Source organism: Vigna unguiculata, chromosome 7 (assembly GCF_004118075.2).
Source record: "Vigna unguiculata cultivar IT97K-499-35 chromosome 7, ASM411807v1, whole genome shotgun sequence".
Lineage (NCBI taxonomy): Eukaryota > Viridiplantae > Streptophyta > Magnoliopsida > Fabales > Fabaceae > Vigna > Vigna unguiculata.
The window spans coordinates 31,508,854-31,536,363 of NC_040285.1; the positions used below are offsets into that span (position 1 = coordinate 31,508,854).

General features: G+C 30.3%; 3 protein-coding genes across 3 annotated transcripts; 1 reads left to right on the forward strand and 2 right to left on the reverse strand.

The window, feature by feature from the left end:
- The first annotated feature begins 429 nt into the window (after window positions 1-429).
- On the forward strand, window positions 430-2,660 carry LOC114190745 (leucoanthocyanidin reductase-like). The gene is made up of 5 exons (XM_028079749.1): window positions 430-724; window positions 912-1,052; window positions 1,552-1,789; window positions 1,883-2,086; window positions 2,249-2,660. Exons 1-5 carry the CDS (start codon window positions 515-517, stop codon window positions 2,506-2,508), a joined length of 1,053 nt encoding a protein of 350 aa, XP_027935550.1. The 5' UTR covers window positions 430-514; the 3' UTR covers window positions 2,509-2,660.
- Window positions 2,661-5,148: 2,488 nt separating this feature from the next.
- On the reverse strand, window positions 5,149-12,614 carry LOC114192431. The gene is made up of 14 exons (XM_028082148.1): window positions 12,188-12,614; window positions 10,913-11,003; window positions 10,719-10,803; window positions 10,510-10,579; window positions 10,085-10,154; window positions 8,758-8,827; window positions 7,656-7,701; window positions 7,315-7,567; window positions 7,008-7,213; window positions 6,827-6,901; window positions 6,512-6,572; window positions 6,278-6,358; window positions 5,937-6,016; window positions 5,149-5,482 (listed from the first exon to the last, which is right to left on the reverse strand). The coding sequence occupies exons 1-14, from the start codon at window positions 12,328-12,330 to the stop codon at window positions 5,404-5,406; spliced, it is 1,410 nt and encodes a 469-aa protein (XP_027937949.1). The 5' UTR covers window positions 12,331-12,614; the 3' UTR covers window positions 5,149-5,403.
- An 11,565-nt stretch (window positions 12,615-24,179) lies between these two features.
- On the reverse strand, window positions 24,180-26,854 carry LOC114189911 (transcription factor bHLH30-like). Its single transcript, XM_028078636.1, has 2 exons — window positions 25,938-26,854; window positions 24,180-24,965 (listed from the first exon to the last, which is right to left on the reverse strand). The coding sequence occupies exons 1-2, from the start codon at window positions 26,511-26,513 to the stop codon at window positions 24,504-24,506; spliced, it is 1,038 nt and encodes a 345-aa protein (XP_027934437.1). The 5' UTR covers window positions 26,514-26,854; the 3' UTR covers window positions 24,180-24,503.
- Between the last annotated feature and the right edge of the window lie 656 nt (window positions 26,855-27,510).

Consider the following 27,510-nt stretch of genomic DNA (forward strand, 5'->3'; position numbering starts at 1 on the left):
AAATAGCTAAACATAAAAAGTAAGAAAGGAATAAAAAACAAAATAAATGTATCATTATCCATTTCTTGTAGTATACTATTAAACATTATTAAAAATAGCTAATCTTTGAAGAATTGGAACATGAAGTACATCTAAAAACCAGTAAAAGGTAGTGTAAAAAAGTTTGTCTGGCGAATATGATTAATTACATGAAACAAAATTGTTAGCTAGTAAAAGAAAGTATCTGAAAAACCCTGATAAAATTTTGATACGGTGCATGCTGCAGAGTATGGCTACGCGGCATTCCCACTTAAATTTTCAAGTATGGCTTAAGGATGTTGAAGAGTAGGTGAAAAAAATATTGAGTAATGTGTTCAGTTTGGTAACTATTACTTTTCTAGCTAGCTATATTCTAACGTACACACTTGCCTATATAAACCACCTAGCACGGTTTTCTTTTTGCATGCCCCAATTGTCTTTAATCTCTGTTTGTACTTGACTTCAATCCCATTAATTACCACACTTCTGCAAAACCATGGTAACGTCACCAACCATTCCCAACGCCACCACCACCAAGGGTCGTGTTCTCATCATCGGAGCAACGGGTTTCATAGGCAGGTTTGTGGCTGAGGCAAGCCTCCTCACCGCACACCCCACCTACTTGCTTCTCAGGCCACCACCTCTTGTCCCTTCCAAGGACGCCATTGTTAAAACCTTCCAAGAAAAAGGGGCCATAGTCATTCACGTAATACACTTTATCTTTTCTTTCTATTATCTTATGTTATATCACAGAGGTAATAATGTGTATGTGTATGATAGACCTTATTTGTCAGATTTACAACTTTTTTTCATTAATAAATACTTGTTTTGAAGAATGTGCCAACTTCTATTCTTTTCATAGAAGATTTTACCCGTGTTGTATTTTGTGGTAGGGTGTGATAAATAACAAGGACTTTGTGGAAAAGATTTTGAAAGAGTATGAAATAGACATTGTCATTTCTGCCATCGGTGCCAAGAGCTTGCTGGATCAGCTAATACTGGTGGAGGCCATGAAATCTGTCAAGACTATTAAGGTGCTACTTTCTTACTTTTTTCTAATTTATTACATGACAAGTTTCAATAAGTAAAAAATAGTAATGGTTACAAGAATAAGAATAAGAAAAATAATGAATCAAGTGCGTTTCATTTACCAGATGGTTGTTTTTTTCTTTCGTATGTCGTAACCATCGAAACAATTTACCAAGAACTGTTCATCTAGTGAGTTACGCGTATAAATAGTTAACGTTTTTGAAAAAAAAAAAAAAAACTATATATATTCATACATTTCTCGAGCAAATCTAACATGATCAAAGTTTGAATGATCAATATTTGAGATAAAAACAAAAATGAAAATTATGTTATAGTTTAGTTTAGGACCTTTATTAAAAGAAACAGTGGTGAACAGTAATATGGATAAAGGGTGATTTTCATAGAGAAAGACCAGCCTTACCAAATATTGTAATAGCTAAGTTTCACCAAGAGATGTTAAGGGTTTAGTATAGAAATACTTACGTGTTATAATTGATGTTGCAGAGGTTTTTGGCTTCGGAGTTTGGGCATGATGTTGACAGAGCGGATCCTGTGGAGCCAGGTCTAACAATGTACAATGAGAAGCGATTGGTTAGGCGCATGGTTGAGAAATCTGGGGTGCCATACACCAATATTTGTTGCAATTCCATTGCTTCTTGGCCTTACTACGACAATTGCCACCCATCTCAGCTTCCTCCACCCTTGGATCAGTTGCAAATCTATGGTCACGGTAATGTCAAAGGTATATAACTAAACAACACCAATCATTATTATTCCATAAATGCTTCTTTTCAACAAATTGCCCTAAACTCCATTTTTTTTTTCATCTATGCAGCTTACTTTGTTGATGGCATTGATATTGGAAAGTTCACCATGAAGGTTATTGATGATGTAAGAACAGTCAACAAAAATGTTCATTTTCGACCATCTAACAACTGCTACAGCATCAATGAACTCGCTTCTTTGTGGGAAATGAAAATTGGCCGCACAATCCCCAGAGTGACCGTAACAGAAGATGATCTTCTAGCAGCAGCTGCAGGTTCAATCATTCATCAATTCTTTTATGTCTCACAATTGCTAAGTTTGACTACAAAGTAACATTAAAGTGAAGATATTTACTAATTTGTAAAGTTAATCTATGATTAAAATCTCAAGTACTGAAGTGGGGCATGAGAATTACTTTTAATGTGTACATTTGCAGAAAATTGCATACCCCGAAGTATCGTGGCATCTTTCACTCATGACATATTCATCAAAGGTTGTCAAGTTAACTTCAAGATAGATGGAGTTGATGATGTTGAGATCAGCACTTTGTATCCTGATGAAGCATTCAGAAGCTTGGAGGATTGTTACGAGGACTTTGCTCATATGATTGACGACAAGATTCATAAAGAGGAACATAAAATTAAGGGCACAAAGTCTGTAGTGGAAGCAGTGCCAATCACAGCTTCCTGTGGATAAGATTCACCTCCTCAAAAATGTTTTAAATTTGTTGCTATTTATTTACCAACTACTAGCCTCTGGTGAGGTGGAAACATATATGAGTAGTTAGATATGGACTTTTTATGTTCAAGTTATTTGGAAGACCATATTATCTACTATATTATCCTATAGTATGTTCCCCTGTTTTGGTGTCATATCTTTTAAGATTTAGTGTTCATAGTCAGAGAGAACTACACCGATATTCTCCTATTTTCTTTCTGACAAAACATAAAGCAAATAATCATTCTCTAATAATACCATGATTTAAGCACTTTATTGAAAATTTAGGGGGAAGGGACACCTGTAGGTTATTTTCTATTGAAATAATAGTTGTACAATATTGCAAAGAATTTAATCAATCAATGAAGCTGTGCTGTTACCCCACCGTTACTGTGATTTACGCAATTAATTGATTGCAATGTAATAGGCCTCTTTGCATGCTTGGTATCCGTCAGTCAAATAGTATATTTTGCAAAAAGAGATTAGATTGGAGTGAGAAGTTGTAAATTACATGAATAAACTAAATATATGAAACATATCATTCGAGGAAAGTGAGGTAACAAGTTCTGGTAGATGTGATTTAAAATGTGCAAATGCTTCAAGATTTTAAGTCTTGTTACTTTTGATTGATTTAGATCTTCATTATAGGAAATATGTTGATAGTTACCATCAATCCAACACTTAAGTTGGTTAGGATCTAAGATAAATTATGTTCTTTACATAGTCAACATTTCTGATGAAAATCAATTTAGTTATTGATTGAGTCCGGTTAATGAGTTAATGATCGAATTTTAGATATTAAGAGATAAAAATATATTATATAAGTTAGATCCGTCTAATGTTATAATTATACTTATTGGATGAACAAAATAACTTTACTTAAATGTAGGAAGGATGTATTGTTCAATAGTATATTTTAAGATTTTTGTTCCTGTAACAGGAACTCGATCAACTTGTGAATTTGTACTTATGTAAAGTCTAAACGGAAATGAACATACAAATTAGGTCTAATATCAATTTGAAATACCTTTATTGTATCTTAAATGCATAAATTTCTTAAGAGAAGTTATATTATTTCAAAAATAATGTAAGATTAGTCTAAATTTATATTTAGGCTTACAGATATAGATTTAACATATTAATGGTAAATTAATATTACGTTGGTCTCAGTGAAACTAAACTTTACAAAAAGTTATTGTGGTTGAAAAGTGAGGCACGATTAAAATGATTATCAATTAAAAATAGACCAGTAAATAGTATAATAGTTAAAGAACATTATTTGACTAAAAAGGACAAGGATAACCTACCTGCACTTCAACCTACGGAGTGTATTGAGTTGAAAGTTAAAAAAAAAGTTACATAAAAAGTCTAACAAAATTTAAAAGAATATGAAAGAATATTATAACTTACCAGTTTTATTTATTTTTTAAAATAAAAGTCTTAATGACCTAGATTTTGTAATTTAAATTTTTAATAATTTTATATTATGAGAATTTAAAAGATTCGAAAGGGTTTTATGAATTCATAACATTTGAAAGAACTCCACGAAATTTTAAAATATAATTTTAATATTTTATTAGTCGTTTGTTTCTAACTTCGGATCGTCATGTACTAATCTACTCTATATTAGCATCTTATTTTTTATTCCTGGTTAAAATAATAAGTTCAAAATTATGATATGTATTATTCAGTAGTAATGATGATGAAAATCTTTGGGATTATTAATTCATCATAACGGTTTTCCTTCATAAAAACATTATCAAGTGATGCACATTAATACTTATGAAAGTCTTCAAAAAGAGCTCTATCATTGAAGAGAGAAGGCTATATTGATGGCAGAAATTAATATCCTAACTAGCACAAAAAGAATATAGAATCAAACCAATCTCAAGAGTTTGACTAGAATTTTTTATTGGTGTAATATTTATGATTCTACTTAAAAGTCATGCAAATTTTACTAAAATTTGTATACTTTTAAATACCCCCAACAAGTTTTTAATGAGTTGTAAAAAATCTTAATTAAATCCTAAAAATACCATCAGACTCTATTGTACTTTATGATAATCTCGATTGGATGGAACACGCTTTATTCGTATCATTTAATTAAATGCCATAAAAGTTATTAAGAAAAAATCTTTTAAATGAATGGAGCGGTGGTCCAAGATTCTTTTTCTGGTACATCAGAAAAATTTCTCGGATATAGTACGATTCTAGAAGCAACTCTATTTTCAGGGCCAGTTCCTTATATCTGTGAGTGACAAAGGAAAATGTTGCAGAAAAGGATTCTTTGTCAGACTAAGAAATGAATAGCTACAACACCAACCAAACATTTATAAACCATTGTTTTAGAGTATCATGTGTTTTTGTTTTGCCATTTACATGTCATTTTTTCCTTTCTTTGTCCTTGTTAGAGAAAGATGTCTCCAATGGCAGGTCATCCCTAAAACCCCTATTTTTCCATCAACCCATCTGACAAATTTGACCCAATGGTGGAGAAAATTAGGTGATTTGTACCAAGTTATAAAATTTAATCTAATCCATCACATGTTTGAATCAATAATTCTGAATCTTGGCATGGTTATGATATGAATCCTTAATTCCATGGTATCACTCAAAGAGTTCAACAATCATCTTGCATTTTCTGTGTAGAATAATCCTCTGTAACAAAATTCAAGACAACATAACTATTGGCAATTCGTTCAGAATTGCAAGAATGCACTATGGGGGCAGAAATGTTTGAGATTATATACATCTTCTGGTCTTCAACATATAAAATCTATGAGCAGAGAAATTGATACTTCTCAGTGCTTGCTTCTTCTAAAACCACAAGCTGGATGGTCAGTGAGATACCTATACATACATCTTCAATACAGTCTACACATCATATACAGGCATCCTTTCTTCAATGGTGCCACGGCAAACAGGGCACCTTTTACATTTTTCGCAGCAAGTGCTGTTATTCACATTGGAAAAAGGCAAAACAGAAAAATTCAATATTTTGAACACAAGTCCCTCATAACATATTTAAATGGAAAGAATTAAATAGATTCTTTGCAGATGCAACAAAAACTGGTGGAAATTTCCTCATTAAAAATAAAAAAGGTTGTGATCCTGTCACTGTCTACTTTTTCTTCAAACATTGCATATGGGACCATTTGGTTTCAGAAAAGTCTTCTGTTCTTTAATTAGTTACTTCTATTTATAAAAGTGTCACCTTATTTTTCACTGTTTCTTGTATTCAAAAGTTTCTATAAAAAACTATCAGAACATTTATTTTTATATCTGCTTTCACTACATTTTATTCAAACTTTTCAAAGCAGAAAATAAAGTGAAAATATGATAACAGAAAGCATTTTCTCAAACCAAACATCTTTAGAGTGGAGCAACTGTAATGCAAGAGCTCTTACCTGCAAATAATGTGATGCCTACAAGGAAGGAGGACCACGTTAATCTGCTCTTCGAAGCAAATTCTACATAAGATCTTCTCCTGATTTTTAATATCATTCAATTTTGAATTTTGTCAGATCCTGATATGCTTGACCATTCAAGCACAATTAATGAGCAAAAATAACAAATTCATAACAAGGATTTCAGTGCAAGATGTTGTAAACTCCTCGCAATAGAGAAAGGTTCAAAGCCAGTATAATTCATATCAGCCTATTGACCCATGAAACTGAAGATTATACTTCATAAAAAGTTGATAATGTACACAATGCCAAAAACAATCGATCAAGGTAGAGAACGTTACATTTTGAAGCCTTTCATACTCCTCCTGGCTAAATTTTGTAACTTCTGTTTGCTCACCCAGTGCAGCTTGTAATCTCCAAATCTGTGTGTTATAAAGAACAGCGAGATAATATAACGTATGAAAAAAAATTAAACCTACTAGTGTAAACTAAGATATTCTTATAAATGACGAAGCAATATCATAAAAAATACTTAGGTAGCTATTTATTTAAAAAAAGGAAATTAATGTCTTCACCTCCTCAACCAGATCTGCTCTAGGCATTTTCTTCACTGTATCAGGGGTAAAAGTATTATACCTAAACAGTAAATCAAATGACATATCATTAGAGAAAGAATGACATAACATTAGAGAAAAGCTTGTTTTATTGCAAGCACACTGCAAACTTTGCTAATTTTTTAACCAAAAAATTGTTACACTACACAATCAGGACTTCCAAGAGAAAGGTATGCAAGTGACAACTACAGGATTCAAAAACTGCTCATAAGCATGGCAAAAAATACTTATGACGTTAAACATATGTAATTTTAGGGTTTAGGATGGCGTACTGACCCAGAACTCCCAGAAAAAAAAAGTCTAGCTTCTTCCTCTTTACTTCCTTCATCTATTGACCACCAACCAAGTAACCTGTAAAGAGAGAAAGCACAGGCAATAAAAAACTATTTACTGTAAATTCGGCATGGCATCTACAAAGACAAATCATTTTGAAGCAAAAAAAAATTTAAATCAATACCTTGAGCCATGTCGAAAGAACCCAAAGCACTCACGAGATTTTGATGCTATAGAGGAATATCTTTCAGGAATATCTCCACTATAGAGTAAAAGAACTATCTTCTCCATTAATCTATATGCAGCAAACAAAACCCCAGCTCCTTGCAACAAAAAAAGTGGTGAAAAAATGACCCAATGTTGCAGATTTTTTGCACTGGATGGCGTTCCCTAAAATTTAAATGAAAAAAAGGTGGAAAGACAATCAAAAACTAAGGAAAGTTACAAATTCCAAGACAAGATGACAAGATTTTTGTTCAAAATTATCATACCTCTAAATGCATAAAAAGAATTATTTGAAAACCAATGAATGGAATTTTCATGATATGCCCACCAATATCCTGCAGATTGCAGAACCCATTTTGCTGCCTATCTTCATCTGCATAAATAACTAAGCCTCCTCTACTCATGTCAAGGTATCTTATGGTATTTGATGATGAACATGGTTCTGTAATGTGACAGCCTCCATGAATAGTTGGATTGTGCCACTTAGTACAAACAAGAAAGGCAAAGCACTGTGCAATCCTGCCAAAGAATACATTGATTTTATGAAGGAAAAGGCACGAGACTAATGCAAATTACTAAACATTCGACCACAAGATATTGATCATACCCATAGTTAATAAATAAGTCCCACCAGCCTAGAGCAGCAACATCACCTGCAGGTAATTGAAATAATGTTAGTCGCGAAAAGTTTGAGTATCAATCTTAGTCAACAGTAAAGTTTTACAAGGAATGTGATCAAAGTAACACAAAGCAGATTGAAACCATAATGAAAAAATCAGACATACAGTATACATTCTAAGCAACGTGTTAAAACGTGTGCATAGAGAAATACATTGCAAATCTGCCATATATATGCTATAGTGGTCAAAATTCCTTACATTAAGTAGAATTTATTACACTATACTTTTGTTTTACATCAGCATAAAAAGGAATTTAGATTACAAGTCAAGGTGAGTACAGCTTATGTGACAATGATATAATTGATTTTCAAAACGTGGAAGATTGATTTCTAAATGCTCAACTGTGTCAAATAACTTCAATCTGAGCTGTAAGTTTTTATCTTTTTTGCAATAATTATCCGTAGACTGAATGCTAGGTATAAATTCAGGAACAAATAAAACTTTATTTAAGCTTATATGTGCCAGTTTGGACGAGTTTCTCTAATAAGCCCTTCTAAGGGATTCCGGAGAAGTTTGTCCATACAGACCCTGGATCAATAAAAGTAACCCAGGATATTTCTTGATCATATGCCAAAGTAAGGAACCAAAACAAGAGTAATTACTTAAAACCCTACCACCCAAAAAATCATAGCAATAATACCAACAGAAGAATGCAAAAAAAGGAGGATTTAAATCCATAACTTGAAAAATTAATTCAGAACCTCTACCGATGTAAGGACGCCTCAGTTCAGAAATAAAACTCTCTCAAGTTAACTTCCTAAATTCTTCATTAAATAAATACAAGTCATTGCTCGAGAATATTGGAGACAGCTAATATCTGTATATTTATAAAAGCTAGTATCATAAAAATGAAGCAGGAAAAAAATTAGCCAACATCACAAAAATAGATGTAGAGAGGTCAAGAAAAGGTGGGGAATGATAAAGCCGTAATTAAATAGCAAGAAGCAACTCCAAGTTAACCATGAATTTAAAGAGAATTCAATCTCAATATAAATCACAAATAACTTTTAAGAGAAACTTAAAACTTACCACATATCTTTAGAAGAGTGAACACTGTGGCAGCAATCAAGAAGACCATGGATATTGAAATCCAGAAGTGCTAGAAAACAAAATTATACAATTTAGTTTTGAACTTTTCACAAATAAAAAACAAAAGAAAGATAACAATCTACGGAGTGTAACACTCAAAAAAAAATTTTTGCAGTAGACATGTGTTGAATAAGGTAATGTCAATTATAAGATGAGAAGAAAATAAAAACAAAAAGAAACATCTCAATGCAAAGAAGCTATCAATGTTGTACATATTACTTACATGTCAGTGTTACAAGGCATGGCAAAGGTTAAATATAACAATGTTTGAAACCCAACATGAGATGTGCAATTGATAGTTGAAAGGCACTTGTGCTTCCCTATACTCTTAAGATATATAGGCACCAACACTTCCTAACTACACATATATTCCAATAGTGAAGTTCAATCGTTTCCAACACTGGGATCCTCCTAGATTAAAAATAAAGAGACCTCATTTCAGAATGTGCATGTGCATTGTACTAGTGCCAATAAGCCACAACACAGTGGCTATCCATCTCAACCAGGTAGGATTCTTCCATAACATAAACCCACACAAATCACGATAGACTCTTTTTCAAAAACTACAGCCATGCTTGCAGCACACACACACACACACAAGTGGACAGTAGAATGTTTCTATGGCATACCACAAAAGACTATTTATAATCATGTGAAATGTGAAATATCATTCAACTTCAGTGTTGATCATCGGGCACTGAAATGAACGCCCAAAAGGATGTCAACCACCAACAAATAAATTAATCATTGAAGTGAGAGTCACACACACATTACACTTAATAGACATAAAAGGAATAAAAGTTAATCCAATGCAAAACAATGACAAAATAAAAAGAAAGGAAAGAGTTTTTTTATATTTATAATAATTATATTACTTGAAGGTTCCTTTTTTCTTTTACTTACCATAAAGCAAAAACAAAGAGACTTGAACTTTGATTACTAATGTATTTCACCTAAATTTAAGTATAAGTATAGCCTCCAGCCAAGGCTCCGTAGACAACAAAGACTTTTGAAGTATAGATATAATCACAATCTATTGCCGCTACATATTCCTCATCCCTCTATAGACTCTAACAATGACACTCCAAAATTCACTGAGGATTTGAATATATGTTACTTGAAAAATCATCACAATCGGGAGTCTTAAATTGCCATGAAAAGCCAGTTGAGATACTTATTTCAGTAGTTTCATTGAGGATCCTCGTTTATTCTGTTACAGATCATATTGCAGCTTAATTAATCAATCAGCTAAAGAATAACATCTTACAGGAAGAGTTTCCCATACTGCTTCATCAGTCAAATTTTCATCATCCCCAGGCATCAAAGCCCTACACATCCTATGGAAAGACATTTTTGTCAATAAATTTTCCATTTGTTAGAAGAGCATAAAATAGTATTGCATGTTGCATAATTCATTAAAGTTCGGCCTAAGCACTACTTCCCATTTCATTCATTGAAACTTCTCAACAATCACAATAATTAGTTGAAAGTAGACCTAAAAATGCAGGTAATTTTACAAATCACTTGATAAAGTTGAATGTTTGTGGTGAATTTATTGCAAACTTTTTTAGCAGTGCCAGCTAATATTACAGAAACTGGAAGACTATGAATGGGTTAAAATATATCTGCTAGCTCCTTATGAACTACTGGAATATAAATTCTGGTACACGAATAGATGAAGCAAGATATTACCTGACGTTATCAAACAAAACCACCATTTCAAAAAATACCAGGGGCATGAAGACAATCCTTAAATTCATCTCTGCATCATTAAAATGAATAATATTTAATTTCGTAGCATCTTGTAATTAATAACTATTAAAAGAAGTATCACACTTTTGGTGTAAAGATACACTGATTAAAAAAATCCATTTAGCCATGCCACAAGAAATGTTGCCTACCATAACTGCTCCCGAGATGTATACAAAGAAGTAGCTCAAATGCAACAAGTAGTGGAGTTGCTACGAGTGAATGAAAAGGAGCCCACTGCCCATTAACAATTTATGTTTAAGTTCAGTAACAAAACCCTACTACAAGATAAATTTCTAATTTTCTAGAAAATAATAAGGAAGAATTTTCATGAAGTATATCTTACTCGCCGATCATGAGGAATCGAAGGAGCGGGCAAGGAAAACCTGCCTCGTGCCACCACAGCATGAAAAAGCCATAGAGGAGAAAATACTTTCCTGTTAAAAAAGATGTTAAAGTATGGCTATGATTGATAAGAATATGTTATACATTCTTAATCTATTTCTTCTTCTCAATATACAACAACCTAAGATCTATTACCCAAAACTCCACTCCTCAATAATATTTTAAGAAAGATTTGAAGAACTTGCCAATGATTCATACTGAATGATCAAATGTTTACGTTCAATTCGGTGTTCGGCATGACATAAATGGGCACATAAACGTGAAAATGACACACCCATACATATTCCTATTTACTCGGTGTATAAAATTTGACAGTATTGTTGTTGGTTTGAATCACATGGTACCATGATTTTATTACTAAGACTAAAAGTTTCATTGAATAAAATCCTGCGGTATCTTGTACAATCATAATATGAGACATGCATAACAAGAATAATCATTTCATGCTCAAAACCACAGACAACTCTGAATCCTTTGATGGCTATTCTTATAAGTACAATTCGGTTGGGATCAGTACCCATCAAAGTTGCGAATATTTAGTGAGGCGATGGAGGATATTGGTAACAACCCATAATGCTAATGTATTAGTATTAATTTTAGAAAACCTCATCAATTATTAGCCTAACTGTAGAGAAACATTTTGGAACATAACAAAGTTGAGAAATGAGGGTGGGGAATTAATTAACACGTTACTAAAGCGATGTACTTTCATCCTCACTAGCTAAATCAACATGGCCAGAGCAAGTATGTTCCTTATTACATATAACTACACATCGAAATTTTAAGTTCTCTCTTTACTCTCGTCTCAAAAACATCACACACAAACAGACAGTTCCACATATGGAAAGCGGAAACGAGGGTATCCCAGTTCCGATCCCATTTACAAATGAACAAAATAAAATAAAATAATAATAAGTTTGTATAACGCAGCAGAAGGACAGTAGCGTATAAGGTAAGCAAGTTTGCATTTCCAAAAGGAAAATAAAAAAGAAACTACTCGTGTTCCTCCCAATGAATGCCATTTTTTTCCAGAATTACAGAAAAAAACAACTGCATGCATTGAAATTCAAAAAGGGGGGAAACAAAAAGCACATGACAATTCATAACAAAAATCAACAAAAGGTGGAATTTTGTAGAGACCCTTTGATTCAAATCCACAATTTCTAAACTGGGTAATAAAAGAGGAAGTGTGTGAATGAAGAAAAAGAGAACCTACCACCATGTCCATGAGTCAGGAAGGAAATGGTCAAGCTTGAGAGCAAGGAGAAGAGTGAAAGAGAAAAGCAAAGCATGAGCTACGAGAGCTTGCAGGGCCTTCGCCACCCTTCTCCAACTCATCACCCTCCTTCGAACCAGCATTTCTCCAAGCAGAAAGCAAAAGCAACAATGGACAAAAGAGAAGAACTTTCTGACACTCACAAAAACAGCAACAGGACCAGAAACTCACGTCTCTCTCTCTACCAAAACCGAAACTGATGACAAAATATCACAGAGGATGCTACCAAAATTCCTCGGAGGTTGCAAAGAGAGTGACTTGGGAACAGGCTTCAGCTTCTTGCGTTACATAAATCTTTGCCTTTTTCTAAAACAATTTACTCTCTCTCTCATTGCCTTCTTTTCTACGCAAAAGAAACGCTAAAGAAACGTTTCTATCCTATGATAAATTAATTTATTATATCTTTATGCCGATGTGATTGAATGGTCGAAAATACCCATTATGTTCAAATGCAAAAGTTCGAAAAGAAAAGTAGAAGACTCACCTGGAATCTTATTAAGATGAATTCAAGAACACAGTTCTAAATGGTGTTTATATTTATTTGTAAAATACATTTAAAGGAAAACGAACGCACTTAAACTAAACCGAAGACTCTCTTTTTCTCAGAAAAAGTGTTTCCAGATTTATTCTGTTGACCAGTTTTAATCTCGTCTAGATACACAAGATAAATACAGTAAACATAATTATGGATATTTGATTTTTTAAATATGTCTGCTTTTTTTTATCTTCTTTTTTACCAGAATATTAACTGTGACAACTCAGTCACATTTAACTTAATTAAATTCAAGAGTAGTTTTTCCATAACTGACTTTATTAGATTATGTGGTCAGTTATAGGTAAATATCGTGCAACTGAATTGTTATATACGACTTTAAAAGGAATTGCCTTAATTACTTCTTTTTTTATAAAAAAAAAAAAAACAGCGTATTGGTCCAATCTGTTTAAAGAGATAAACCAATTTTGAAAGGTTTAAATACATTCTTGTCATAAATTATTAAACTTTTTTTGTTCTTATCTTCAATCTTTTTTTAATAAGTCAGAGACCGGTTTGAAGAATAAAATAAAATGTTTTAATAACGTTATATACACAAAAAAAAAGAGTAAAGTCGATAATTTATCATAAATAAAAAATATATTTAATCCAATTTCAAACTAGCATTAAATATTGAATGATAAAATGGAGTGGTGGGGATAAGTTTGGCATATAAGAGAAAACTAAGGGTCGGTGACTTCTCCATCTATTCATAAATGGGAATTGATGTTTTTTTTGGGGATTCAATTAGTGAAATTTGATTCCATATTCATATTTTATTCCGTTTTTCTGCTCAATTTTTAATCTATTGGTCTTTTTATTAAATTGAAATGCCATATTTTTATATATAAAAAAAAAAAAAAACCTTTCTCCATGGCTTAAAAGTCATCCATGCTAAATCATAATATTTTTTGAAGGATTTGTATGAGTTGGTAGGAAGAATAACATAAGTGGGTTGCCTTGTTTATTCGCACAGTTAGTGTCGAACATTCCAGCCACACACGTTACCTTAAAATTTTATTAAGGCCGAATGGAACATTATTAAAAAAAAAAAAAGTTACATGATTGGCTGAGAGGGTCAAATGTACTGGAAAACCATCTTCTGATACGTTATCTCTTTTATTGTTAAGGTGTTTGTATCGAAATTTCCTTAAAACTTTGGAAACATTTATGTTATATGCTATAAGAGAATGGAAAAATATATTTATTTAAATTATTTTTTATTTTCAGTCCTAAAAATTATTGGACATAATAAAATATGTTTCTTAGTCGAAGTATAAAGAGAAAACGATTTATTTTGAAAAATACTTTACCATTTATACATATTTATATATATTTATAAATGTTCTCGAGTCGATTTAAAATAATATTATGAGTTAATTATGACGTCAAAATTGAATTAAAAACGAAAAGTATATTTGAGAATTATCTTTTACGTCATCTATTTAAATTCGAAATACAATCAGATTATTTTTAATTTAACGTACGATTTTTTTTTTTAAGATTATTGGTTATAATGGGCACAGAAGAAGATATGTACATCACGTCAGGATTGTTCTGAATTGTAGGGACCCCAAAATGAAACCTGTTCACTTTCAAACGATTAATTAGTCTCACGGGATACGTGACTGTGATGTTTTCTTCTAAATAGTAAACTCCATTTACATAGGAAAAAAAAACAGTTTGTAAAAGTAACAAAATTATTAAATAAATTATGACTTACGGTGAATTTTAAATTTGAATTATTATTTAAAAAATATTTATAATTTCAAAAATAGTTTTGTAAAAAATGAGACGTGAAAATAGATGGGTATAGAATTTTCAAGTTATAAAAAAGAAAATAGATTTGAAACTGATAGCAAACATAAGAAAATAAATAGTAATTTTTCATACATTAAAGATTATATTCGAAAGTAATTATAATTTTTCATATAATTTTAATACTTTTTTAATTTATATTAATTATTTATATAACATCAAATTACAAAATCATTCTCTTTTTCATTAACGATATTTTGGTAATTTTCTAATTCTATCTATTTTTACAATTTATTTTATCTATCACATTTAGGGATGTCAAAAAAATCCGTACCCGCGGGTATCCGCGGATAAAACCCGCAACGAGTAGAAAACGGATATTAAAAATGGATACTCGCTACCCGTGGGTATGGATATTTTTGATACCCGCATATTAACGGGGCAGGTACGGGTATCATAGTATCCGTACCCGTGGATACCGGTACCCGCTAATCTTTAATTCACAAAAGTACTCTCATATATATATATATATATATATATATATATATATATATATATATATATATATATATATATATTATATTAGTAAAAAACATTTTGGCCTAATTTTTTCTAAGTTGCACATCTAGTCTTATGTCTTCATTTTTCAAACTTCAAAAGTATTGGTATATTGTTTTCTTTTAAGTACACCCCTTGACATTCTTCTCTTTCCTTTATTTGAAATTGGACATATACATCAAATCCTATATAGAGAATGACATTTATGGTATGCTTGTTGTTAAATGATGAAATCAAAATAAGAATACTTGGTGGCATGTGACAATTAAGGTTTATTATTTGTTTATTTTTTAGGAATCAATTGGAGAAAGTGAACTTTTTTATCAAAACACTAATTAAAAAATTTTCATTGTGTTGAACGTCATTTTATATCTACTTTTATAATTATTTGGACTTGTATGAACTTGAGTTTATTTGAACATTATTTAAAATTTATGACAATGATGTATTTTATTTTATTTTGTTTGAATCTATGATTAAATATTTATTTTATAAATAATTTTATAAATATCCGTGGGTATCCGTGGGTACCCGTGGATACCTGCGGGTATGAAAAAAATAGGCAGATACCCGCATAACAGATACCCGACGGATATGGGTACGGATACGGGGCGGATATTTATCCAGCGGGTAGGGTACGGGGGAACTACTACCCGTACCCTACCCGCCCCGTTGACATCCACATCAATCAAATATTTTACTAGCTCTTATAAAACTTATCTCCAAATTTATTCAAATCCACACAAATTCATCTTCACACTCTCTCTCAAAGGAACACACCCTTAGGTTGTGTTCTTTTGGGTGGATGTACTATTCACAATGAATGGAAAAAAATGATTAGGAAGTGATACAAGGTGATGAGAGAAGATGATTAGAGGGATTGACTGGAAATTCAATCTCATCATCTATAGTGAGATTGGACGGTGACACAACTGGATTTATCAAATTACCCTTCATTATTTAATTTTTGTTACATATGATTTAGCAGTTAAAATCAATACAAATGGTTTTAGTTCACTTTCTTAATTTTATGTTAACAATAATAATAATAATAATAATTTATTATGGTTATAATAAAAAATTATTACTTCTAAAATTACTATTAAAAAGAAAAAAAAGTTTCCATGTAAATTAATTATTTTCCACCTTATATATTAAATTTATTTTTATACAAAAATATTATATCATTCATTTTTTATAAATATTTTTTATATATTTTCAATCATTCAATAAAATTTATAAAATAATTTTAAATTATTTATATATAATTTTATATTACCTATAACAATAGGGACATTTTGGTAATCTAACTTTTTTTTCTATTAAAATTTCTTTTTAATATATCATATTAGTCAATTCAATCACAAACTTCACTCTCTAATCTACTCTAGAATCACCTCTTAATCACTTCAAAAAAAACAACACCAACTTCACCCTCTAATCCGTACAACCTCTTCCTCTCCCTCTCCTCCTGATCATTTTCTCTAAAAAAAAAAATACATTCTTAATCTCCATCGAAATCATTCGTAATAATCCCCTTATAACTGCACGACAATGTGCATATTTTTTTTGCATTTTATTAGTAAAAACTATGTCAGATTAGCTTGTTCTTTATAAGAAATGGTAAAAGATTATTTGGATGAGTTGTTATGTGATTATTTTCTCTAAAGCAAGGATTTAGTAAGTTTATTTTATTTAATTAAATTAGTATAGAAAATAAAATATTTAAGTCTGTTTTTTAAAATAATTAATATTCATAATTTTATAATTTTTAATATTTAAGTATAAAATTTTTTAAAATTTCATAATAAATGTATATAACTAATACAATAATAAAAACTAAATTTAAAGTAACTAAAATCATTGAAGAATGTATATAACTAATATAACAATAAAAACTAAATTTCAAGCAACTAAAGTTGTTGAAGAGAATTAAAAACCGATGACATACCCTCCCAAAAAGAAATTTAGTTAGTGACATATTGACATAATATTTACATTAGTGAACACATTACAAGTTTTTGATATATTTTGAAACAAATTCACACAATGCAAGTCGACGTGTCTTATCTTATTGTTGACTCACGTAGATTACAAATTGTGCATAATCGTCTAAGTAGACCTACCAACTAAAGTACACAGTTCGTTCCATATTTTTTCTTGTTGATCGAACCATATATATATTACAAGGTTAAGAGAGCATCCAAAAGCTCTCAAACATGAGATAAACAAGTTTTATTTTAAAGAAAAATTTAGTAAAATCATTTCGTGTTTGGATAAAATTATATTAATAAATATATATAAATCATTTAACAGAGAACAAACTCGATACAAGTTATTTCATTAAGATTTTACTAATTTGCTTTTCAGTTAATTTATAGAGTAGATTGTAAACGACACTGGTATTTTTAATTTGTAAAAAACGTAGAAACCCATTAGGTTACCTAAACATTTGAGATGGTTAATTTATTTTTTCAGCAAAGAAAAAAAAATTATGAAGAGAGAGAGATAAGAGGTTGAAGAGGGTACCACAAAGCTTAGGAAGGAAGAATATAGAAAGAGGGAAAGGTACAGTACACATGACATCGTTCGGTTGATTTAAGAAGGTGTCGACCACAATCGATAGTGCCATGGCGGAAAGACGATAAAAAAAGGAAGATTCCTTACCATTTCAAAAAATTAAGCAAGTAAGGTCAAAATCCATTATATATACTTTCAAATGCTACAACATAAAAGGATGAAGTTTATCGACTGTAACGTCCCACTCCTCACTTTTGTCACTTTATTATTTAAGTTTTATTGGTTGGATGACACGTGCTTCAATTTAGATGTGTCAGTTTAGTATTCATTTTTTTAAATGTGTCAATCTAATTTCAATTTTTGAACAAATATTTTAATCAAATTTTGTTCAGACAAAAATTATTAACGTCGTGAACTTAATTCATGACTTATACCACTAAATTTTGATATAAATATCAGTAGTTAATTTTGTAAGTCATTTTAAATATCAATATCTAATGATATTAATAATTTTTTTTTGAAAATGACTTAATTGAAACATCTTTTCAAAAGTTGAGATTCAATTAACACATTTTTAAAAAAGGATATCAAACGAACACATCTAAATGAAAATGTTTACTGTGTAAGTAATTAAACCTTAAGTTTTCTATCTTAGTACTGTTCAATGAAATCTTCTTTAATACGTGTTAATGAAAAATAGTGTTTCAATGAAAAATTCAATTCTTAACTCATGGTCAAAGTTTAACTTAAATGAACATTTTGAAACTTAATTTAATTGTCTCGCTACTTTGATTTGTAATTTTATAATGTATTTAATAGTATGTTTGATTTCACATTCAGTCAACTAACATGCACCATTATGTCTAGCGCGTCAAAGTGAAAGTTATTCTACAGAAAAACTTATTTGTAAACAATTTTACAGAAAAAAATTGTAAGTTAATATTAATCTATAAATTAGTTAAATAAATAAATTTAATTAGTTGAATATAGTGCGGGAATGTTGTAAAACTTTTGATGAGTGTTGCACTGATAAAACAATTCATAAATAGATAAATTTATAAAAATATTTTTCTATCAGTTCTTCCAATTATTTTTAATATATATATTTTTATTATTTAATTTTAACATCCATATAATTCTTTTGTAATGGTCACTTAAAAAATAAAATTAATAAAATGGTATGGACAAAAATCGACGACACTATTGGAGGATATGTGATTTCAGAAACAAAAATGGGGAATAAGAACAAAGGGCTTGGGTGTAAAAGAGGAATCAATACAAAAGAGGTGTACAAAAAGGCCGAAACTTATTAACATTGCGAAATTGCCTGTTCCTTCCTATATATATATATATTTTTTTTCCTTCTATACAATTCATAGATCTCAAATTAATTCTCATTAACATTATAATAAAAAGATAAATAGGATCCTGCATTTCTTTTTTTTAATATATTCTAAATGTGCATTTTGAAAGATAGTTCCATGTTAGAAATATATTTCAGAATATGTATTTTTGTATTTCAAAATGTATTGAAAATATATTTCAAAATGTATAATTTGAAAGATATTTCTGAATTTAAAACCATCTTAGAACATTCTGCAATATATTTAAAAAATATCATTTTTTTAATACAAATTTCAAATGGTTTTTAATCGGTTTTCAAACGTACCCATCTATGTCATCCCCTGAGCATTTTTCATGTGTAGCATGTATCATATCAGCAGTGATGGCTAAAATGGATCCATGCTAATCCATTCGCGGCTAAAAGGCTGAGTACAGGGGAGAAGAAGTGGATAAAATTATCATTTCATCAAGATTGTAGAGGTGCTGAAAGAAAAAAGAGTGGTACAGGAAGAAACAGCCTACTAAACTATAAATTAATGGCTCATAACAATTTCTTGGAACTTCTGAATCTCTAAAAATTTTCTAGATTTCCACTTTGCCTTCCTCTCTCTCTAATGACCCACCCCAAATTCTTTCTTGAAACGGATATAGATATTTGGTACTTTATTTTAGTTAATAGATATCGATATTTGTTTTTTTTTTTTTTTTTTTTCTATTAGGGATGATGACATCTAATGTTATGTTTTTGGAGAATGCTAACCAGTGCCTAAGGGTACTGGTTAAGGAATAATAAATGTGTTTTGATATCATTATTTTTACATTGAAAGCTGAAATAATTAAATACAATAATTAAAATAGTATAAATGCACATAATAAATTTTATAAAGACAAAAATATCTTTTTAAATGTGTAGACAATAACTTACTATTACAAAACAAATTTTTTGAATTTTTAAGGTCTCTACTAAAAAGAAAAAAAAATCAATTAAGTCTTAAATTGACACTTTAATTATTCTTTTTTTGTAACAATTTTTAGATGTTTAACAGTATTTTTTTGTTGGTTTTTCTATTAATTTATACTTTCTTATGTTATTTTTGTTTAAGTTTTAGATGTTTAACACTATTTTTTTGTTGGTTTTTTGTTAATTTAAATTTTAACAACATTAAAATATAGTTATTTTATTATTTAATTAGTTTTTAAATTTTATTTGTGAACATTAAATAAAATATGAAATACACATGTACAATATTTATGAGCATTTTTGTCTTTTAAAGAAAATAAAGTTACATTAATGGTTATTAGGTCAGGTTTTATTTAATATTATACTTATCTATGTATTTTTGTAAGATCCAATGTATATTAGTTATCCTTAACCAGTGCCCTAAGGACATTCGTTAACAAGAACCTTTAACATATGTTAACTAAAGGTGGAAATCTAGATAAAAAATCTTTAATTTAAAAAAAAATTAAAGGTACTAAATGTTAATATAATAACTTTCTAAATATAAATATAAATTTATACAAGTTAATATAAAATAAAATATATTTTATTTGTTTAAATTTTAATTTAATTAAAATGATCAAATATTTAGATTAACATAAATGAAAAATTTTAACATAATTTTACATATGTTAACTAATGTGAAAATCCGGTTAACATTATTTTAAAAAATGTTTTATTTAAGTTAAAGTAATAAATATAAATAATAGTTTTTTTAAATTTTTTATAAATTAATATTAAATAAAATATATTATCTTTTGTTTAAATTTTAATTTAATGAATATTTATAGAAAATATAATAAATATTTAAATTAATAGAAATTAAAAATTTATTTAATTTAACATATTTTAATAGACCTGGAAATTCAGTTAATGTTTTTTTTTTAAGTTTTTTGGTAAATTGAAAATTGGATGTCGACGTTGTAAAAAAAACACTGAATATCAACATTTATAAACAAAATAAAACAAAATTAAATTTGGATGTTGTAACAAGAAAAAGAAATGAATTACTAAATATATTAACATCCATAAATAAAAAAAAAAACTGAATACCAAATGTCGACATTCGGAATAAAAAAAAAAACTAAAAATCAACATCTATAGAATAAAGCAAGTATCATAAGAACAAAACTTGGGATTGGTGTTAGATAGGGAAAAAGATATTAATTTTACCGAGGAAAAAGTGAGAATTTAAAATATTTTTGGGATACAGAAGGAGTGTTTGGAGGTGCAGGAGGAGAAGCCCCTAATTTCTTATATGTACTTAAGAGTTGGGCTTTATTAATGCTTGACCCAATTTCTTTGAAGTGGGCTTGCTTAGAATGAACTTTCAAAAAGAAGCCCAAAACTGCCTCAGACAGACAATCCCAAAGACATCGAAGCACTGGTTGCTTATGACATCCAAAAATATAACAGAAAAGAAGAATAAAACTTACAATCCCTCTAATAACGAGCATAAATATTAATGTTCTTTCGCTATAATGGCTATATGATATCTTTAAATTTTTTATTTTCTTAATTTTTTTGTTTATAAATTTTGTAGCCTTTATGTATTTATTACTTTTATGACTATTTCTAATCATCACAATTTCAAAGTAGTTTTAATGTAATAGAGTTCAAAAGTAAAATAATTTCTAAATTAAAACTATTTGAGTTCAATATAGTAAATTTCATGAATAAACATTAGTATAAGTTATGAGTTGAAACCTCCTTATTTTAATGAAATTTAAATTATAATTGTTTTCATTAGAATTTATATTTTGTACTAAAATGATCGATTTTAGAGAACACATTATGGATAAATCATTTTTCAATGTGCTAATGCATTTGTTTTTACAGTGTTTTATAGTAAATTTGAATATATTCTGTGATTAATTGCCATAGTTTAAAAATAAAATATGTACAAAAAACTTCAAAAATTTGACTTTAACAAGTTAACCTTTTGAATATTAATAATTTCGATTTTCGAGGGTTTACTACAAAAGCTCATTTTACATAACACCTAGTAAATACAATGTGTTTGGTAATAGTTGAATTTTACTTATAATGAATAAGGAAAAATGTCACATTGTCTAATTATCCATTGTAGAGTAATTAGTTTAACTGCCTTATGATTGAACTTCTTTTTTTGCAAATAAAACATCTTTAATATTCTATTAATATTTTTTTACTATAAAGAAAATAATTTTGTTAGTATATTATTCTTAAAAAAGCTCGTTTTTATTTTTTCTTTTTGTGTGTGTTATTTATAGATTTAGCCAGTGAATTCAAGATTGCTTAATTTACACTATATCCAGTATATTCATACAATAACATGTAAACATTTATTGGAAGAAATTATATTTTAGCTAACTTCATATGTAAAACAAAACTTAATTGTAAACAAATAGAGAAATGAGTATTTTTACACTTACATTTTATTTTATATCCTTTCAAAATAAGATGTGACATTTACATAATAAATTAAAAAAATAAAATAAAAATAAAAAGTATAATTACCGTGTGATTAAATTCAGATAACTCTTGGTAAAGAATTTAACATATTCTGGAGAAAAATATTTATAAATAATGAATGAATTGTACTTTGTAATTTAACAGTGATATGTTTTGTCTTAAGTTAACTTGGTTCATGACATCATTCTCCTTGCCACTCACCACTCCCCTTCAAACTCAAAAATAATTTGTCTAGTGTCAATTTAGGTAAGGGAATGCTAACCACTACAAACACAAATAATTTGTGTAGTGTCAATTTATGTAAGATGAAGGTTAATGAATATATTTATGTTGAAATATGAAATAATGAATTCCACTAATTGAAATAATATAATTTTATATAATAGATTTTCAAAAGGACAAAATTATTATTTTTTATCTTTTATTTCTACAATCATTCTCCAAATACAAAAGAAACACTTTATAATTTCTGATGTCTTTATCAAAAAAAGCAAGAAAAATATTTCTTTGATACTTAAATACCACTTCTCAATGAAATCTTAAATGTGAAGGTTTGAAAGAAGAAGACGATAAACGTTTGAAAGACAAGGTCTTTAATTTTTGCAAAAAATAAAAAAAATCTCTTTGAAATTTACAATCTTTTTCAAATTCTTATGTGATGAAAAGATTGCACATTTTTATGAAATTCTTTTCCATTTTCTTCATATTGTTGTCTATCACTCCTTTAAGTTATTTTTTCTTGTTTGTTATTGTAAAAAACAAAGAAATATCTGAAAAAAGGAATTGTGTAGTATTAATTATGTATAAAAGATTACAAGAGGTGTATTATATATACATATAAAGCTAAACTAGAAGCCACAAGTAGATGGCCTCAAACATGGGTCTATCCTAACATCTCTTCAAACTCACAATGTTACACTAAATGCATTGAGAGTTTGTTAAATAAAAAACGAAAATGTAAAACGGAGTGCGGCTTGGTGTGTGTGTGTAATTTGGAAGGAAAATCTCATAAAAATTTCTAATAGTGATACATGTATTTCTATATATTTAAATCAATTCAATTTAATACTACCTTTATTTTTATGTTTTTATTAACATCTTCAGATTTTTACTTTTTATGTAAAATATGTAAAAAGGAATATCTAGGAAATTTTGAATATTTCCAGGAGGTATAAAATGTGGAATAAGTTCTTTCTGATTAAATATGGAGTAAAATTTGCTAGGTATATCCACCAATTTATATTTAACAAGTGTCTTAATAGGTTAAAATAAACAATTTATAAAAATTCTCTCGATAGTATTTATTAACTTATTCTTGTTTTAAAAACAAGGTTTGTAAATCTGATATTTATGGATATGTATGCATTATTCAACCATTATCTATGTTTTTTTGTGTTTGAAATTCAATATATTATGCCTTGAAATTGTTGGACTGAACTAGGTGATTGTAGACATGGTATGATAAATGTTATGGTTAATTTCCAATGATCTTATTCGGGACTTATCACATGTCTATTACTTTACCAACTTTCCATGGTAACATTTGTAATTATAATGTGATGCACCGGAGAGGGCAATGCTTCAAATCAATACAGAATATCCCAAGCCATAGTTATACTGCATATCCAAGTTTAAGAATATTTTTAATATCTTCTTATAAATACTTCTTTTGTAAACTTAACAACTTATAAAAAGAGAATTTAACAATATTCGATTCTCCAGCTATATATGAAGAACTTATTTTCCAGTGAGGATTTAACAAAGAATTTATGTTCTCACCAAGAAGATTTCCACTTCCCAGATACCCTCCTGGATCAAGATGTGTGAAGAACAAAGAAGACATTTAAAGTAAAAACCCTCCAATATCATTACCTCATTTCTTAACGATGATGATGTTGATGGAGAAGATACATAGAGTAATATAAGATTTTCCAGCACACACTGTTGAAAAGAAAGAAAAGGAAAAGCAAACCACACCCCCAAAAAATAAGCAGATGAAAATATGTAAATATATATAACAACTAAGTAGATAATAATGGTAATCATATAGGCCTTTAATTAAATAAAATTTATAAAGACCTCGATCCTTTCTAGGACATTGATATTATATTGGTCCTTTGTCTCTTAATATTTGCTGAAGCAGACTCATCACCCACGCTCTTCTCCATCACTGCCTTCAGTGCTTCTTGTATTGAGCTAATGCAGTACTGTTGTTGGTGGTTGTGGTCCTCGCTGCCGCTGCTCGAGTCTTCCTCTTCCCCGGTGATGAACAACACGTTCTTCACACGCCCTCCCAGCGTTGTGATCTCAGCTTTAAGGGTTCTTAGCCTCAATGCTTTCAGGGTCCTGATGAGTTCAGGAAACAGATCTGACCTATCTTCACAGCACAAAGAGGCTTTGATCACAGACCTCCCATCTTCATCCGCTTCATCCACCACAGTTAACTCATCAGCCTCCGTAGGAACCGGACTCGATTCTGCTATCAATGAGGTTTGACGCTTCAGCTCCTTCACATGCTGAATCACTTCTGCTAGCAATGATGCTTTATCTGTCTGCAAGAAAGAACAAAACAAAAAGAAATTATGTTATGGATATGATAATAAAGCACTGAAATTAATTGTACAATATGATGGTGCCAAAACAAATGGTGGGGCTTTGGAGATGTTGTTATATGAGGTTGGTAGGTAATGGCGTGATGATTGTGAAATGGAAATAGTGGGTATCTTTGAATGGTGGGAGTGTCATGCAGCATATGATAGAGGAGATGAAATATCGAAAGGGGTATATAGAATAGATAGTGTGTGCGTTTGTGACTGACAAGGGTGCTAGTTTGTCTCTGGCTTTATTCTTTTCATTCTCAAACTGAGTTTGACTCATCAACATCATCCGGCAAGAAATTTCTATGCCAAGCTTTTCCACTGCTAGTTGGTTCCTCTTTATCATGCCAACCAAGCGACATTAACGCTAATACGCTTTTCTCTCATCCTCTTTTATTACTACTACTTTTTCTAGCTCTTCCTCGGAACTACCACACCCACATAGAGACTACTCTCCGAACACATATGCATAATTAAAGTCATTAGTGTCAAGAAATTAAGCCCAAAAGGAGAAACAACAATATCATGAGAACAGATTAAACAACACTAACAAAGCCAAAAAGACAGGTAAAAAAAAACAGGCAAAAACAATCTTTGCACCTCATTTTCTAAAAGGTTATGATATTTTGATTTTGTTGTTTTACTTACTATGCCAAAGTAATAAGTAGAATCTTGCAAAGATTTACAAACCACTCTTTGAAAAGAAAAAAGTCCATAAAGAAAGAACACATTCTTGCACTATTGTTTATACAAACATGTTCTTTACAAGGCGCGAGTGGGAACAACATGAGATTGAGATCTTGGACTTTTGTTGAGATGATTAATTACACATGCAGACTTTTTAAGTAATTCACTATATATTGATGGATACGTGAATTGATTTGAATGAATGAATATTAATCTGGAAAATGAATTAATTAGACTTACTTTGGTTGTGCTAGGCAACAAGCTGCGAAGCTTGGCAAGATGGTTATTGATCCTCTCTCTGCGCCTCCTTTCAGCCTCACTGTGACTCTTGGATGCTGCGAGGGCTTTGGCCTCCATGATTTCTTGAGCAGTCATCTTAGCCAACTCGGTTTGGAGGCCAAAGGGTGCGGAACCGGGTTGAACGACCGGTCCAAGGGTGTCCGATATGATCCTAAGATGGTCAGAAGACGAACCATCATATGCAAACTGAAGAGAATGACCCCTTCGGTTGAACAAAGTTGCATAGGGTGAAGGTTGGGGAGGGACAAGAAAAGGGTCATGCTCTCTCACCGTGTTGAAGGGGTGATGAACCGGATTATGAGGCATAGACCAGGGTTGATGCATGATTTGAGAGACTTCACCAGGGTACATGTTGAGCCCTCCTCTTCCTCCTCCCACTCCTCCTCCTCCACCAAAGATATCATTGTTTTGTTGATGCTGCTGCATCTGTTGCTGAAGGAGAAGCTGGTCTTGATAGGCCTGGTGGTAGTTATTGATCGCTTGAGAAGAACACTGCCCTTGATCTTCCTGTATCATTTCCCTAGGGTCTACAGCCGCTGCTGCCTCCTGTTTTATATGGAACTCTATTGAAGGATAATACAAACTCCAAGGCTTTATATATAACAATATTTTGCTGGAGAGAAGAATCAATAATTAAAATAAAAAATAAATTGAGATTCAAATGTCAGAAAGAAGCTGAGGTGGGTTTGTATTTGTATGTTCTACTGATTTTTGTTTTGTTTTGTCTGATGTGAGTAAGAAAAAGGAGGTTTGGTTTGGAAGAATAAAGAGTTGGGAGAAGTTTGCTTTACACTTGCACAAGGAATAAAAATGAAAAGGGTATTTCAAGAGACAACGTGGGTTGAAAAAAACGGGGGGCCTTTTTTCACACCCGTTACCATCATGAGTATATAGTTTGAGATAAAAGACAGAAATGTGGAAAAAGGAAAGAGAATAGTAAGCATGGTGAATGATGTGTACAATATTAAAATAAATAAATAAAAAAAGAGAGAGCTTAATACCCTGTGAAGTGTGTGATTTGTTCCTTTGTTTCTCTTGTGGTGGTGGGCGGTGAAAGAAAAGTCGAAATGCTTTGGATTTCTGTTTCTGCCTCAATGTCAAATCTCTTTCACTTAGTAGTGTTTTTCTGCCACAAACCTTTGTGCGGGGCAAGGTTACCATCCTTTTACATTCAACAAAACTTTCCTTTTTCCTTCGTGCTTTGTTGCTCTCTTTTCGGTTTCTTTGTTTTTTTTTTTATGGTTCTAATCTTGCAGCCTTCTGCGCACCAACACCCTCTATCATATACAGAGACTGTTTAGTGCTGCTACTTCACTTTCCTTTCTTCTTACGGCTCTCTCTATCATACCTATACATGTATGTATGTAACCATCTATACCTATGTATGTCTGTACTTTCCTTTATCATTTTAGTTACACATGCTTTGTTGTGTGTATATATTGTGAAATTATTAAAGACGCTTTACATAGTTAATTAATAATTCTTTATATTAAATATTACCATGAAATTTATA

Coding starts and splice junctions, on each gene's coding strand:
- LOC114190745 (XM_028079749.1), top strand. CDS start 515: ATGGTAACGTCACCAACCATTCCCAACGCCACCACCACCAAGGGTCGT. Junction 1,790..1,882: donor TGGTCACGGTAATGTCAAAG/GTATATAACTAA, acceptor TCATCTATGCAG/CTTACTTTGTTGATGGCATT. Junction 2,087..2,248: donor TCTTCTAGCAGCAGCTGCAG/GTTCAATCATTC, acceptor GTACATTTGCAG/AAAATTGCATACCCCGAAGT.
- LOC114192431 (XM_028082148.1), bottom strand. CDS start 12,330: ATGCTGGTTCGAAGGAGGGTGATGAGTTGGAGAAGGGTGGCGAAGGCC. Junction 10,155..10,509: donor GTTTTGTTTGATAACGTCAG/GTAATATCTTGC, acceptor GTCTTTCCATAG/GATGTGTAGGGCTTTGATGC. Junction 6,017..6,277: donor AGTATGAAAGGCTTCAAAAT/GTAACGTTCTCT, acceptor ATTAAAAATCAG/GAGAAGATCTTATGTAGAAT.
- LOC114189911 (XM_028078636.1), bottom strand. CDS start 26,513: ATGATACAGGAAGATCAAGGGCAGTGTTCTTCTCAAGCGATCAATAAC. Junction 24,966..25,937: donor TGTTGCCTAGCACAACCAAA/GTAAGTCTAATT, acceptor TCTTTCTTGCAG/ACAGATAAAGCATCATTGCT.